Source organism: Neolamprologus brichardi, chromosome 18 (genome assembly GCF_056152115.1).
Source record: "Neolamprologus brichardi isolate AB-2024 chromosome 18, ASM5615211v1, whole genome shotgun sequence".
NCBI classification, from domain to species: domain Eukaryota; kingdom Metazoa; phylum Chordata; class Actinopteri; order Cichliformes; family Cichlidae; genus Neolamprologus; species Neolamprologus brichardi.
The window spans coordinates 2,186,035-2,201,674 of NC_142121.1; the positions used below are offsets into that span (position 1 = coordinate 2,186,035).

The following is a 15,640-nucleotide window of genomic DNA, read 5'->3' on the forward strand; positions in this document are numbered from 1 at the left end:
CTTCTTCATACTTTTTGTCCCCATTTTCCAAAACATCTGATCAAAGTCTCCTTCATCATCATCATCACTCATACTGTCTCGTTCGGCTGATCTGTTGTTTGCTAAAAGTGCTGAATTATTGAATTTGAAGTGAGCCAGCAGTCTGTCTTTTGTTTTAGGACATGGGACTCCTGCAGCATTGATCGCCTCTAGAACTGGAGGTCTCTCTGTCTCTTTCTATGCCTCTTGTATCTCCAAAGCCTGGAGTGTCAATAATGGTCAGAGAGAACGGGATTTTAAATCCATCCTGGTGGTTAATTTTGTAAACATCATTCTTCATTTATTCATTTATTTCACACATGGTTCAACAGTGTTTTATTTCGCTCCCAGGAGCGCGCGCCCCCGACGGACGTAAACAAACAGAGAGAGAGGGGAGAGGGAGTGAGAACACAACATCACGGGCAGGCCAACTGGTGGGGACCGTCGGACCTTGACAAAATCAAGCTCTTTGACATCAACAAAACTCGCTGTGATTGGACAAAGAGAAATGCTGAGTATGACACTTATACACATAACAAGTTGTGATCAGGATAATCTGTAATTGATTGATTATTGATTATAATCTCTGCGCCTCAGTCTGTAGTAACTCTGGTTGGATGTTAGAGGATCAAATGCTTAAAGACAACAATGTTTTTTTTCCTGGATTTTAGGTTAAATAGGTTAAATTCACAAACGTGAATTAAAGCTAAAAATATGAACTTGATTCTGATTCTTTTATTTTTATTTATTTAAAATCCACTGTGGTAGTTTACAGAGACAAAACTATAGACCTTGTGTCTTTGTTCAGTAAGTTATGAATCTGACTGTAACGATAACACTGATATTTCTCATACGCTGTGTTCATCTGTCTTCAGACCACAGCTATCTGTGCTTCTTCTACCTCTGATGTTGTTCAGTCACATTTAACTTCAAGTTGGTATTAAATGCAGTGAAATCTGTTTTCAAACAGCAGACAGTGTAGAAGCATGCAGGCCTTATCTGATGAGCTGACATGAGACTGAAGCAGATCAGTGATGCTGACTGAGAGGCCTGTTCACCAAAATCATCCTGCAGATCAGTTTTTTTAATGTTAATGAGAACATTACACTCACAAACTCATGATCATGTGACCATGATCTTAAAGCCAATTCAGCATGTTCGAATAATTATTAATGAATCAGAGCTCAAATTATATTACTTTAAAAACATCAGGACAACCTGCTAACAAATGAAAGAATATGGACCAATCAGCTCGCTGAATTCTGATCTTAATAAAGTGACTTCCAGCTGCTTCCTGTCACAACAGGTCACCACAGCGTGCAGCTCCTGACACGACATCAAAGGGATTCATGTCTCTGTTTAATCAAACACGACTTAATGACAGGACTGGCTGAATAAATGTTTGAACTGTGAACAAACGCTGTGTCAGAGAATAAAGAATATAAAGAAGCTGAAAGTTAAAAGTTGAACATTTTAATGTCCAATAAAATATAATCACACTTCTATGTTAAAGATAAATCAATTTTAAAATGAGATCTTATCAGGAAGCAAACAGTAAATAAGAGGGGTTTTTTTTTACATGTGTCGTTTGTCTTTATCGACTGAGTTCAAATCTTTATCATCTCAGTTCAAACTGGTCTCGACCTTTTCTTTGTTATTCTTTGTGATCACATGAATGTTCAGAGAAGGAGTTTCTTGCCTTGCTCTATTTTAGCCATGATCTCTGCTTTTTTTTCATCTCCATCAGAGACTGAACTCGTTGCTTCCAGCCTGGTTCGCCCTCAGATTTCTCTCCTTCAATAAGCATGTCGATGTACTCTGGAGTGGACAGAGGGTTTGGCTTCAGTGCTATCTCTTTGAGTCTGTTCAGACACTTGGCAGATCTCTCCATCAGTTTCACTACGTCAGCCTGCAAACAGTCGTACTCAGCATTCAGTTTGTCAACCTGTCGCTGAACAGTCATCTTCTCTCCTCTGGTTCTATCATACTTTTCTTTCAGCTCTTTTATTGTTCTTTTCTCTTTAACGTCTTTATACTCCCATCTGTACTTCTGATTAAAGTGTACATTCCAGTAACATTTGCCTGGACACTGAGTACAGTATCCATCTGGTCCCATTGCTGCACACTTTCTTTTATCTGCATCATTTGCATAGGGACAGGGATAGTGACAGGTGACATGACACTGCTGACAGTTGGTGCTGTAGTTTCCAGAGCCAGAAATGTCCTCCTGAAAAGGCTTTTTGACAGTAACTTCAATCTCAAAGTTCTCATTTCTGCTCATCTCTGCTTCATATTCTTTAAGTTTCTCACTCGTCTCTTTTATCTCCTCAAGCTTGGCTAACCCAAGTTTCACCTGCTCCTGCAAATTCTCAACTGAATTCTCGAGCTGCTTTCTTTCTCTGAGGACTTCCTTTGTCAGTGTCAAGCTTGAAGTTGTTTTAATAGAAACTTGATTATCCGGCCCGACACCTGCTGAGGTCACTGCTCTGCATCTGAACACATACTCTGTGTTTGGCTTCAGATCTCTCACTGTGACTTCTTCAGCCTTTGCTTCTTTCTTCTGCTGCCATCCATCCTCTCCACTGACACAGTACTCAACAGAGTAGGAGGTGATGTTCTCTGCTCCAAATCTGGGTGGAGAAATCTTCAGTGTCACACTGTTGTGGTTTATGTCAGCTGCTGTCACAGTTTCAGGCTTTGAAGGAGGCTCAAAGTTCTCACTGACAGCAAATCCACCTTCATAAAGGTGGATACTGGAACCTTCCTGGGTCTCATTAGTTAACCCCACTGTCAGGAACCTAATGTTCTTGTTCTGCTTGTTGGCCTCTGCAAAATCACTGAAGAGTTTTGCTTTCTTCCTCATTTCAGCTGTTACTTCTTTTGAGGCGTACCATTGTTCCTTCTCTACATCATGAGTGTGAGGATCTTGAAGGTCTGGGTTGGTTTTTCCTTTTAAGTATTTAGATAAAGCTGAGAGGTACGGTTCATCCTTTCCCAGAGAGGTGAAAACAAAACACACAACATGCTCTGCACTCAGACTTTCCTTGTACAGATCAGTTTGAGACGAGATGATTTTGGTGTTTTTCATCATCCTGGTAAAAGACATTAAAGTGTAGATTTCTCTCTCTTTACAGTCCATCCACTCGTTCAGGTTTTTGCTGTTGAAAGGTGAAGAATGTCTCTTCTTCAGGATCTCTGCAAGCTCAGCTTCCTCTTCTCCTCCTCCTCGGATTGATGGAAGTTTCTTTCCCAAAGTCAGTTGGAATTCCAGTTTGAACTCAGAGCACATTTCTTTAAAACTTTTAATTTTTTTACCAATCTGTGGGAACTGCTGTGCAGTGCTGGTTCTCAGTACATCATTGTACCTCATTTCCAGCTCACTGAAGTCCTCCAGGACTGTCTGTGCTTCTTGAACTAATCCTATACTGATCTGACGGACGAGTTTAGCAGCAGAAGAATCTAAAGCTGTCAGTGGCAGCAGCCAGACCTTCACTGGTACAGCTTTGTCTCCCAGTAATCCTGGCAGGCTCTGGTAGACTTCTACTGCATCTTGAAAGGTTGTTGGTGGTTTTGGAAGACAGAAGTCTCCATAAAATTTACAGGAGAATTTATCAAGACTCGCTTTGTCCTTCTCTTCCATCTTCAGGGAACCTTCACCCTCTATAGAAAGTAAGGGAATCTTCTTGATGATCACCTTCAAGTTGCCCTGAACATCTTGATGATTTTCCTGTTCAGAAACTTCTCGGTCAAACACAAAGAAAGCTTGTGCTCCATAAAGAATAGCTGTGACTACATGTGTTGCTAAGCCTTGATCAAAAACATATGGATGCTTCACGTTTCCTCTTCCAAGATGATTCATGGACAGCTCCTGGATCTTTGTGGTTGCCTTGTACTTCAGTGTTACTCTGGCCTGATTTGTGGAAGATTTACTATCATTCAGATATTTGGCAGATCCATCAACCTGAACCAGTCCACCCAGGAAACTTGCTTTCAGTGAAGCTTCAACATTTAGAGCTGAAGATTTGTCTGACATTGATTCAGATGCAACAATTTCAAACTCATTAGAGGCCTGTGGTCTTTCTCCAACATCTTTCATCAGGTCATCACGATCCCACAGAGTCATTCCTGCAAAAGAAGAAGCAACAAAAGTACTACCAGGACTCCATCAATTAAATCAGACACCCTAAAATAAATTTTAAAAAATGATTTAAAAAATGTGAATTTTAAAATAAATAAACAGAGCGGTGTCTTTCTATGAGCAAAATTGTCAAACTTTTGCTGTTGATTTCATGACTTTCCTTGTTTTGTTTTTTCATCTCTTTTTGTGATATCCACCAAAATGAAACAAAAATAGTAAATGAAGCACAAATCTTTTGTTTGTCTGGATGAACCAGATTAACTGAGTTCTTTCAGATGAAGAGTTCAGGCTCTGCATCTGAGTTTTCAGTATTTTAGATAATGACAGTAATAATATCAAAAATTTAGTTTAGATTTTCTTGAGGGAAACGTTGTAATAACTAATTTAGTGACGCCACTGTCAAAAGACTGCATGTCACTGATCAGCCAATCAGTGACATGTAGTAGGTACTAAAAAAGTATCTGGTACCAGGTACTACCAGCTAATGATGAAGTCGTTAAGACTCAAGTCAACCTGAGTAGCTCCAAATGGAAAAGCGCTCTAAGAGTTGGAGCTGATTTCCAGGTGTTGCATCATGGCTGCCAACTTGTTTTAATAGTGATTAACTTTACTCATGAGGATCAGGGAAGATGTTCTTATCCTTATGTTATCTTTTGGCCCTATTAGTTGCACACTGATTACAGCAGCTAGTTAGAGCTTGTTTTTGTTTTTTTTTTCTTTTACAAAAAGGCATAAATAGAAATCAGAAGCAGGAATAATAAAACCTCGGCTGTTTCCACAGGACTTAAAACACTAATCTGCTAGAATCCAACAACTTTGAGCAAGCAGCAGGTTTTAATTCTGTTTGAAGGCTCGGTTTGAACGTTCTTTGAGAATCATAAAAATAAAAAATTAGCAGGACAAAGGAACAGTCCGGATCACTTTTACACAACTGGGTGCAGTTAAAACCATGAGGCAACCTGTGGAGCTGAAACTTGAAAATGTTAAAAACTACAGTTCCTCTGGGTACCACAAGGCTCCAAAAGGGAGTCAGTCCCCACAGAGTGTGAGTGTGTGTGTGTGTGTATATATATATATATATATATATATATATACACACATACATACATACAAAAAGTTTGGTCCCTGTGGATAGAGTCTCCCTTCAAAACAACTGCAGGGTAATTATTCTGTATCTGTATCTGATACTGGAGTTAGGGGCGTGGCTACTTTTACTGGCAGAAAGGCTGGAGTGATGGGAACCTGTTTGGGCTCATGTCTGCTGCTTCAGCTTATGGTCTTTATGGTCTACAGTGACCCCTTGTGGACATTGTTAAATACTGCTGTGTTGAGTAGATGATGTGTTGTGATTGTTTCTTAGTTATCTTTGACTCTACTAATTAAAGAATTGCCTGTTTCTGTTTCCAGAAAACCATGCTCATAGTCACACATACCGTATCTTCTACAACTGTAAGTTCATGTATGGCTGCACTGCATTTGGATTAAGCCTGGCAAGCTCTGATGTAACCAGTTCTTCTGTGGAACTTAAATAAAGACAATTAACTGAACTCCTGGACTGCTGCCGTCATCAACAGAAGACTTAGGCCAGACTTGTATACCCAGCAGTTCCAGTATATATACATATATATATATATTCTACAGTCGACTGGCTTTAAAAAATGAAAGTTTGTGATGCATCAAGAACCTTTACATGTGAATTCTTACCAGGGACGAGCGCGTCACTGCGACAGTCGTACAGCATCCCGACGCTGAAAGGCCGACCGAGCGCTGCCACCTCCATCGCACCGCCTGATGTACCGTCCATCCTTCAGTCTAACCTGGAAATCATAGAAAAAGTTTGAGGATGTTTTTCTGGTTCTTCTGCTGTCCAGCTGTTTGTTTTTATACCCATTACTATGACTGACAACATCTGGAATAGTTCCACCTGGCACTTCCTGGGTGAGACAGTGACAGTGTAGTAGGTTGTAAAGTGCTGCATGTTCAATGTTTTGGAAACAAACTGTTTGTTTATAACTGTCAATAATACCTCTTATACATTTACATACTATGGTAAGGTATGGGCGATCGTGGCTCAAGAGTTGGCAGTTCGTCTTGTAATCGGAAGGTTGCCGGTTCGAGCCCCGGCTCGGACAGTCTCGTCGTTGTGTCCTTGGGCAAGACACTTTACCTACCGCCTACTGGTGAAGGCCAGAGGGGCCGATGGCGTGATATGGCAGCCTTGCTTCTGTCAGTCTGCCCCAGGGCAGCTGTGGCTACAACTGTAGCTTGCCTCCACCAGTGTGTGAATGTGAGAGTGACTGAATAGTGGAATTGTAAAAGCACTTTGAGGATCTTGAAAAGTGCTTTATAAATGCAATCCATTATTATTAAAACCTTATTACATCAGTAGATGGTGATCCTGCACAGCTGTGGATCTACTGGAAAGCAAACAGCAACTGTTTCAGGGATTCAAAGGTCTTTATTGATCCACAGCTACTGCAAAACTGGTTCTGAAATGGTTCTAAACCAAAGTCAGGCGGTAGCTGACTTATATGTATATATATATATATATGTATATATATATATATGTATATATATATGTGTATATATATATATATATATATGTATATGTATGTATATATATATGTATATGTATATGTGTATATATATATGTGTGTATATGTGTATATATATATGTGTGTATATATATATATATATATATATGTATATATATGTATGTATATGTGTGTGTATATATATATATATATATATATATATATATATATATATAAAAAGGTCAGTGGGTTTTGGTCAGTGGTTGTTGATCGATGGTCATGAGAATTTGCATAATTAAGATTAAGGAACTGACAGACTGGCTGGACCAGGTCACCCTGAATCCTCCCTTAGTTATGCTGCAATAGACGTAGGCTACCGGGAGATTCCCATGATGCATTGAGTGTCTCCGATCACAGCAGATGGCCCCGCCCCTCCCTGAGCCTGGTTCTGCCGGAGGTTTCTTCCTGTTAAAAGGGAGTTTTTCTTTCCCACTGTTGCCAGAGTTCTTGCTCATAGGGGGTCATATGATTGTTCGGTTTTTCTCTGTATCTATTATTGTATGATTTGCTGTACAATATAAAGCGTCTTGAGGCGACTGTTGTTGTGATTTGGCGCCATATAAATAAAATTGAATTGAATTAAATTATAAATATTAATCAGCTTCTAGATTTTAAAAAGTGTTTGTTTTAGGGTGTCAAATTGTCACGGCTGGCGGGGTGAGCCGTGTGGTGCGGAGGAAACGGAGGACCCAAAATGCAGACAGCTGATATGATGATTTGAGTGAGGGTTTAATTTACAGTGTACAAATAACAGAACTGAGGGCAGGACAGAACATAAACCTAAACTGGGTGAGCTAAACAAGAAACCGGATCATACAAATGGGGTGGGAGGCAGAGAGACACAGACGAGGAACAGACACCATGAAACACAGACGAGCCGACAACGAACACAGACCGACACCCACTATATATACACACACACACACACAGGGTAATCGGGTAATGGCAGACAGGCGGGGACACAGCTGGAACCAATGGACATAACGAGACACAACCCTACAAAGTAAAACAGGAAACACACAGACTGTTTTACACAACAACACGAGGACATGAACAGAGCACCGAGGGAGACGCAGGTAGGGAAGATAAACACAACCAAACACCAACAACCAATACAAGATCAGAAATAAACTAGAAAGTGATAATCATCAACTAAAAGCGCTGGGTCACCGACCTAGGACCATGACAGTACCCCCCCTCCAAGGGCTGGCTCCAGACAGCCCAAAACAAAAACAGACGACCAACCCAGGGCGGGCGGCGGGGGGTCCAGGACGGAGGGACCACAACCAAACAAAAAACAAGCTCCAGTGGGCCAAACAGATTGTCCAAAACACATCACACACTGGAGTTCCCGAACAGGGTCCCAAAACATAGTTCAGGAGGCCGGCCATGCACACGGCAGCGGCGACGACGGGGAAACAGGTCAGGAGGCCGGCCATGCACACGGCAGCGGCGACGACGGGGAAACAGTTCAGGCGGCCGACCGTGCGGACAGCAACGGCGGCGATGGGGAAACAGGTCAGGCGGCCGACCGTGCGGACGGCAACGGCGGCGACGACACAAGTCCGGAGGCCGGCCGCGCGGAAGGTAGTGGCGGCCTGTGGGAGGTCGTCCATATCGACGATGATGCCCAACAAGCGGCCTGGCAGATGACCGCCGACGTCGAGGCAGCAGTTTGGGACCTGAAGGTGGCGTGGCCCCTGCAGCACCAGGCGAGGCGGAAGCTGAGGCTGGACCAGGCGAGGCGGATGCAGAGGCTGGACCAGGCGACGATGAAGCTGATGCAGAGGCTGGACCAGGCGACGATGAAGCTGATGCAGAGGCTGGACCAGGCGACGATGAAGCTGATGCAGAGGCTGGACCAGGCGACGATGAAGCTGATGCAGAGGCTGGACCAGGCGACGATGAAGCTGATGCAGAGGCTGGACCAGGCGACGATGAAGCTGATGCAGAGGCTGGACCAGGCGAAACGGAAGCTGATGCAGAGGCTGGACCAGGCGAAACGGAAGCTGATGCAGAGGCTGGACCAGGCGAAACGGAAGCTGATGCAGAGGCTGGACCAGGCGAAACGGAAGCTGATGCAGAGGCTGGACCAGGCGAAACGGAAGCTGATGCAGAGGCTGGACCAGGCGAAACGGAAGCTGATGCAGAGGCTGGACCAGGCGACGGCGTGGATGAAGCCGGAGCTGGACCAGGCGACGGCGTGGATGAAGCCGGAGCTGGACCAGGCGACGGCGAGGGTGAAGACACGGAGGCTGCAGCTGGCGAGGATGAAGACACGGAGGCTGCAGCTGGCGAGGATGAAGACACGGAGGCTGCAGCTGGCGAGGATGAAGACGCTGCTGCTGCCGGCGGTGTGGATGAAGCGGCAGCCGACGAGGATGATGAGGCTGCAGCTGGCGGCTGGACGGGCTCCTCGGGCCGGACGGGCTCCTCGGGCCCTCCAGCTGACGAGGCAGAAGACTGGACGGGCTCCTCGGGCCCTCCAGCTGACGAGGCAGAAGACTGGACGGGCTCCTCGGGCCCTCCAGCTGACGAGTCTTGGGGCTGGACGGGCTCCTCGGGCCCTCCAGCTGACGAGTCTTGGGGCTGGACGGGCTCCTTGGGCCCTCCAGCGGACGAGGCAGAAGACTGGACGGGCTCCTCGGGCCCTCCAGCTGACGAGGCAGGAAGCTGGCTGGGTTCTCCTGAACCTCCAGCTGACGAGTCTTGGGGCTGGACGGGCTCCTCGGGCCCTCCAGCGGACGAGTCTTGGGGCTGGACGGGCTCCTCGGGCCCTCCAGCGGACGAGTCTTGGGGCTGGACGGGCTCCTCGGGCCCTCCAGCGGACGAGTCTTGGGGCTGGACGGGCTCCTCGGGCCCTCCAGCGAGAACAGTCTCAGGACCAGCGGGCACAGGGGCCCCTGGCGGGCGCAGAACAGAACCAGTAGGCGCGGAGACCTCTGGCGGGCGCAGAACAGAACCAGCAGGCGCGGAGACCTCTGGCGGGCGCAGAACAGAACCAGCAGGCGCGGGGACCTCTGGCAGGAACGGATCAGAACCAGCAGGCGCACGGGCCTCTGGCAAACACAAGGCTGACTGCAGCTGCACAGAGCATTGACTCAGCTCAGGCAGCGACAGCCGGGTGCAGTCCTCGGCTGGCTTCTTTACCTCCAGGGGTCCAGAGTCTGCTGGGGGCTGAAACCCAGCCTCTGGGGAGGCCCTGGAGTGCGTCTCAGTCTCAGAACTGGCCAGCTCTTGAGGAACGTTTTTGTAGTCATTAGGTTTGTCTCTCTGCTTGGGATAAGAAGTTGTTAAACTGTCCTTTATGGGTTGAACTGTTATGGCTTGCTGTACCAGAGGAGATGGTGAAGATGATGGCTGAATTGGTGGCTGAGCTGATGAGTCTTCTACCAACTGAGCTATTGACCGGGCTATGGACTGCAACGTAGTTTGTAGTCGGTCTGGCTGTGGTAATGACTGGGCTATGGGTCGTGAGGCTGAATGTGACGGAGGTGACGACTGAGCGGCTAACTGAGCTAGTGGCTGCTGGGCAGCTAACCGAGCTACCGGCTGGGCAGCTGGCTCAAAAAACACAGCCCCGGTATAAACAGTCACAGGTTCAGGCGAAACAGAAAGAGTGCTTTTTCCACTCACCACAGCCGGCAACTCAGAACTCTCGGGGCCCGGCTGTGGCGATGGGCGTCGGCGGCGTGAACGTCGCTTCTTTCTCGAGGATAGCTCCGACCGGCCGGGTAATTCCACATCCGGCGGGCCGGGCCGCAGATCGCCCGGCGGGCAGTGCAAAACATTCACCGCCGGGCTGGGTCGGGAAGCGGTAGCAGCTGGAGGGTGAAGGTGAAGTTCGTGGAGTATGAAATTCTGTGCGAGCGGGTGAAGAGAGTCCAGTAGCCAGTGGTGAGCAGAAATAAGCTGCTGTAGCCTGGCTTCTACAGCGCGGTGAAATTCCTCCCCCTCATGTTCCAGCCACAGGTTAACTAACCTTGAAACGGAGTCAATCACTCCCTCCCGAAACTCCTGGGAAGGTGCGGATGCTGCTGGGTCCATGTTTGGTCGGCTCGTACTGTCACGGCTGGCGGGGTGAGCCGTGTGGTGTGGAGGAAACGGAGGACCCAAAATGCAGACAGCCGATATGATGATTTGAGTGAGGGTTTAATTTACAGTGTACAAATAACAGAACTGAGGGCAGGACAGAACATAAACCTAAACTGGGTGAGCTAAACAAGAAACCGGATCATACAAATGGGGTGGGAGGCAGAGAGACACAGACGAGGAACAGACACCATGAAACACAGACGAGCCGACAACGAACACAGACCGACACCCACTATATATACACACACACACACACAGGGTAATCGGGTAATGGCAGACAGGCGGGGACACAGCTGGAACCAATGGACATAACGAGACACAACCCTACAAAGTAAAACAGGAAACACACAGACTGTTTTACACAACAACACGAGGACATGAACAGAGCACCGAGGGAGACGCAGGTAGGGAAGATAAACACAACCAAACACCAACAACCAATACAAGATCAGAAATAAACTAGAAAGTGATAATCATCAACTAAAAGCGCTGGGTCACCGACCTAGGACCATGACACAAATAACTTATTGCTTGGTCAGATGTGAGTCAGATGTTCTCACTGCTGCTAGTTCAATCAGTCCAAAACAAAGTTACTACAAACTACGATATGATTAACAAATATAAATATAAAATATAAAAATGTGACTTTTAGATTTTGTTGCACTTTCTTAATTGTTAAGTAATAGGAAACAGTCCCTGCTGTAACTGCACCTGTTACTTTAAGTTATTTAAATTTTCTCCACCACAGTAATCAAGACAAAAACATAAAGTGAAGCAGCGTCGGTGTACTTACAGTAGACAGATGTGTGATCCTCTGAGGTCTCTTCTCTTCGTTCTCTTTTATATTCACTGTGAGGACAAAAAACCTTCACTGCAAGAAGAGAAAGCAGAAGAGCTTCAGGCTCGTTTCTCAGATTCGTGTGTGACCTGTGAAAATACGTGTTCAGTGAGCAGGCAGGAAACCCACAGTACGAGCCTGCAGTCATGCTCACAGCTCTCTGAGGCTCTGCTTACATGACAGCAGGTGAATAAAAACTCTTCTCCTCTATGAGCTAAAAAAGAAGATAAGTCATTTAAGTGACTTTGAACAGGAAACTGTATCATCCAAAGATTCATATTTAAGGCTCCATGCAAAGAAGAAGCCACATGTGAGCATGATCTAGAAACACGCCTGTCTTCTCTGGGATAAAGTTCATTTAAAATGGACTGAGTGGAAAACATGGCTGCCAGGTCCTCTAGACTAAAGTGGAGAGGGACCATTTGGCTTGTTATCAGCAATCAACTCAAACACCTGAATCTCTGATAGTATGGAGTGCATCAGAGGCTGTGGAATCTGGAAATCAATCAATACTGAATACAAAAATACATGAAGGAACACCCAGGACTGCTGAGCAGCTGATATCAGATTGAGACAAAGTCCAGCAGCTGCTGTCCTCAGTTCACAGACGTTTACAGACTGTAGTGAAAAGAAGAGATGCTACACATTGAAACATGGGCCTGTCCTAAGTGCTGCTGCTCAACATAAGATAATATTTTTCTTTCACGTGAATCATTTAATATGTTTCTATAATCTTTTGTGAATCTAAATCGGGTTTAGGAGATTTGAAAATCATTTCACTCTCGTTATTTAGTGTGTGTGGCCTGTGAAATAAACGTGTCTGATGTACACGCTGAAAAACCAGACTACGTGCAGACATTTGTTTAGAACTCTTAAAGATGTTGAAGAAGCTCCTTTAAGCAGTTACTGTGATGTTCCTCCACCTCCAAAGAAATGTCAGAAGGAGTCCGAACCACAAAAGAAGCGTGTATTCTCGGGAAAGTGGTTGCAGGAGGTGAGCTGGCTTCAAACAAATGATGAACGCACAGAGATGTGGTGCAGAATGTGCTGTGAAAATCCCACTCTAGCGGACAAAAACAGCCTTTTATATGGACGCAAACGCGCGTTGCAACTTCTTAGCTGGTGTGCGTCTTTTATTTTGACAGCGAATGCGCACATGCGGACCACTTATGTGCACCTGTGTAAATAACATAATGTTCTGCCGGGTGTGTTGTTGGTTTTCCCTCGATTTCTGAGTCGAAACGCGCCTTTGTTACTGGGACCAGTAATTTTAAGAAAGGCCCCATTAGAACCCATGAGAAATGCAAGAAATGCATTATTGCTCAGTCTGCAATATCTTTCCCAGAACAAACACCAATTGCAAATAACAAACTAAAAATAAACCTGAAAATCTGTTTAGAACAGCTACTATGTTGCAAAGAGTGAACTACCACTGGCACAATGTAGCAGTCTTTGCAAACTTCAAAAAGCAAACGGCCTCGATCTTGGTTCCACTTGCCTCTTACCCGTGACTTCAGTGGAAATTTCAAATTCAGGATCTGACACAGACTGATTCATGTTCACAGTTCTTACAAGTTCATAGAAATTTCTGTTCAATTAGAACCAAGTATTTGAGTTGATGATTGTAATTTTTATACAATGTTGTAATTTGTTTTTCAACAATTTTTTGATTGTTTCCGTTACAATATTACACTTTAATGTATAATATTGTAACGGAAACAAAACAGGAAACAAAACATCAATCAAAAAATTGCTCTCTTTTTTATTCGGGCTACTTAAATTTGTTTTGGGCTACCAAAAACTGAAGAGTCCCTGCCCGAAGGGCTACCAGGGATTTTGAAATTTTGCGAGCCCTGGTTCAGTATCAACTCAGTGACCCTCCACCGCCGTGCTGACAGATGCTATGAGGTGTTTGTGCTGATATACTGTTTTTTGGTATATATATACTGTATACTGGCTAGCTTGTCTTTAAATTTTTTGAAAAACTCAGCCAGAAATCCGTCTGAGCCTGGGGCCTTACCGCTCTGCATACACTTGAAAAAATTTCCTCTATTTTAATAGGAGCATCGAGCTTATCAGAAACGGATTTATTTACTGTGGAAAATCCCACTGATGAGACGGGGTCAGAAACCAGATTGCCAGACTGGTCTTTAACTTATGAAATTGTGCGAGAGCTGGCTCTACGTTACAGTCGGTGAGCCAGAAGTCTACTTGGCTTTTCACCATGTTCGTAGTAGGTAGCACGGGATCAAATCAAAAGTAAAATGGTAAATTGCCTGTATTTGTAAAGCGCTTTACTAGTCCCTAAGGACCCCAAAGCGCTTTACACATCCAGTCATCAGTCAAAGTACTCACCAATGTTCCCTCTAAGCCCTCTCTGTCTGTGTCAGCTGTTGTGAGGAGATCAGGTTCAGTTGTGTGATCCTCTGAGGTCTCTGCTCTTCGTTCTCTTTTATATTCACTGTGAGGACAAAAAACCTTCACTGCAAGAAGAGAAAGCAGAAGAGCTTCAGGCTCGTTTCTCAGAATCGTGTGTGACCTTTGAAAATACGTGTTCAGTGTGCAGGCAGGAAACCCACAGTGCGAGCCTGCAGTCATGCTCACAGCTCTCTGAGGCTCTGCTTACATGACAGCAGGTGAATAAAAACTCTTCTCCTCTATGAGCTAAAAAAGAAGAAAAGTCATTTAAGTGACTTTGAACAGGAAACTGTATCATCAAAAGATTCATATTTAAGGCTCAATGCAAAGAAGAAGCCACATGTGAGCATGATCTAGAAACACGCCTGTCTTCTCTGGGATAAAGCTAATTTAAAATGGACTGAGTGGAAAACATTCTTCAGTCTGACAACGTTCGGCCAGGTGAACAGGATGAGGTCTGGACTTTGGGCCGCTGCAACTCATTGGCACTTTTATTTTTTTAAGCTGTTCTTTTGGAGATCTGCTGCTGTGCTTGGGCTCATAATCCTGTTGATCCCCCAGTTTAGCTAAATGGCCTTTAGATGTAGTAATCTAGAATACTTTGATATATGGAAGAGTTCAGTATCAACTCAGTGACTCTCCACCGCCGTGCTGACAGATGCTATGAGGTGTTTGTGCTGATATACTGTTTTTTGGTATATATATACTGTATACTGGCTAGCTTGTCTTTAAATCTTTTGAAAAACTCAGCCAGAAATCCATCTGAGCCTGGGGCCTTACCGCTCTGCATACACTTGAAAAAATTTCCTCTATTTTAATAGGAGCATCGAGCTTATCAGAAACGGATTTATTTACTGTGGAAAATCCCACTGATGAGACGGGGTCAGAAACCAGATTGCCAGACTGGTCTTTAACTTATGAAATTGTGCGAGAGCTGGCTCTACGTTGCAGTCGGTGAGCCAGAAGTCTACTTGGCTTTTCACCATGTTCGTAGTAGGTAGCACGGGATCAAATCAAAAGTAAAATGGTAAATTGCCTGTATTTGTAAAGCGCTTTACTAGTCCCTAAGGACCCCAAAGCGCTTTACACATCCAGTCATCAGTCAAAGTACTCACCAATGTTCCCTCTAAGCCCTCTCTGTCTGTGTCAGCTGTTGTGAGGAGATCAGGTTCAGTCTGTAAATCCTTTTGTTGCTTCAATAACATCTGTGATGGATTAATGACATTTTGTTTGTCAACATCCTGAATTTTTGCTGAAATTTCTGCTACCTTGGCCCAGGAATTTTTGTTAATATTAGCTGAATAAAAGATAATCTGGCCACACAGATATGCTTTCAGTGTTTCCCATAATAATGAGGAGGAGACTGAATTGCTTGTATTAAAGGCAAGAAAGTCATTGATTGCTGATAGAATGAGCTGGTTGAATGAATCAGCAGATAGTAGGAGATTGTTGAACCTCCAAGAAGGGCAGGAGCGAGGTCTACCAACGAAGTTTATATATGTATATATGTATATATATATATATATATATATATATGTA

General features: G+C 44.7%; 2 protein-coding genes across 2 annotated transcripts; both read right to left on the reverse strand.

Annotated features, from left to right (window-relative positions):
- Nucleotides 1–1,723: 1,723 nt before the first annotated feature.
- LOC148097261 (cytolytic toxin-alpha-like) lies at nucleotides 1,724–5,936 on the reverse strand. The gene is made up of 2 exons (XM_087832388.1): nucleotides 5,861–5,936; nucleotides 1,724–4,143 (listed from the first exon to the last, which is right to left on the reverse strand). The coding sequence occupies exons 1-2, from the start codon at nucleotides 5,934–5,936 to the stop codon at nucleotides 1,724–1,726; spliced, it is 2,496 nt and encodes an 831-aa protein (XP_087688514.1).
- Nucleotides 5,937–6,538: 602 nt separating this feature from the next.
- On the reverse strand, nucleotides 6,539–10,797 carry LOC148097262 (uncharacterized). The gene is made up of 4 exons (XM_087832389.1): nucleotides 9,769–10,797; nucleotides 9,587–9,729; nucleotides 8,235–9,220; nucleotides 6,539–6,570 (listed from the first exon to the last, which is right to left on the reverse strand). The coding sequence occupies exons 1-4, from the start codon at nucleotides 10,795–10,797 to the stop codon at nucleotides 6,539–6,541; spliced, it is 2,190 nt and encodes a 729-aa protein (XP_087688515.1).
- Between the last annotated feature and the right edge of the window lie 4,843 nt (nucleotides 10,798–15,640).

Coding starts and splice junctions, on each gene's coding strand:
- LOC148097261 (XM_087832388.1), bottom strand. CDS start 5,936: ATGGAGGTGGCAGCGCTCGGTCGGCCTTTCAGCGTCGGGATGCTGTAC. Junction 4,144..5,860: donor CAGTGACGCGCTCGTCCCTG/GTAAGAATTCAC, acceptor CTTCTTTTGCAG/GAATGACTCTGTGGGATCGT.
- LOC148097262 (XM_087832389.1), bottom strand. CDS start 10,797: ATGGACCCAGCAGCATCCGCACCTTCCCAGGAGTTTCGGGAGGGAGTG. Junction 9,730..9,768: donor CTGATCCGTTCCTGCCAGAG/GTCCCCGCGCCT, acceptor CGCCCGCCAGAG/GTCTCCGCGCCTGCTGGTTC. Junction 6,571..8,234: donor CCGCCGTTGCTGTCCGCACG/GTCGGCCGCCTG, acceptor GCTTTCCAGTAG/ATCCACAGCTGTGCAGGATC.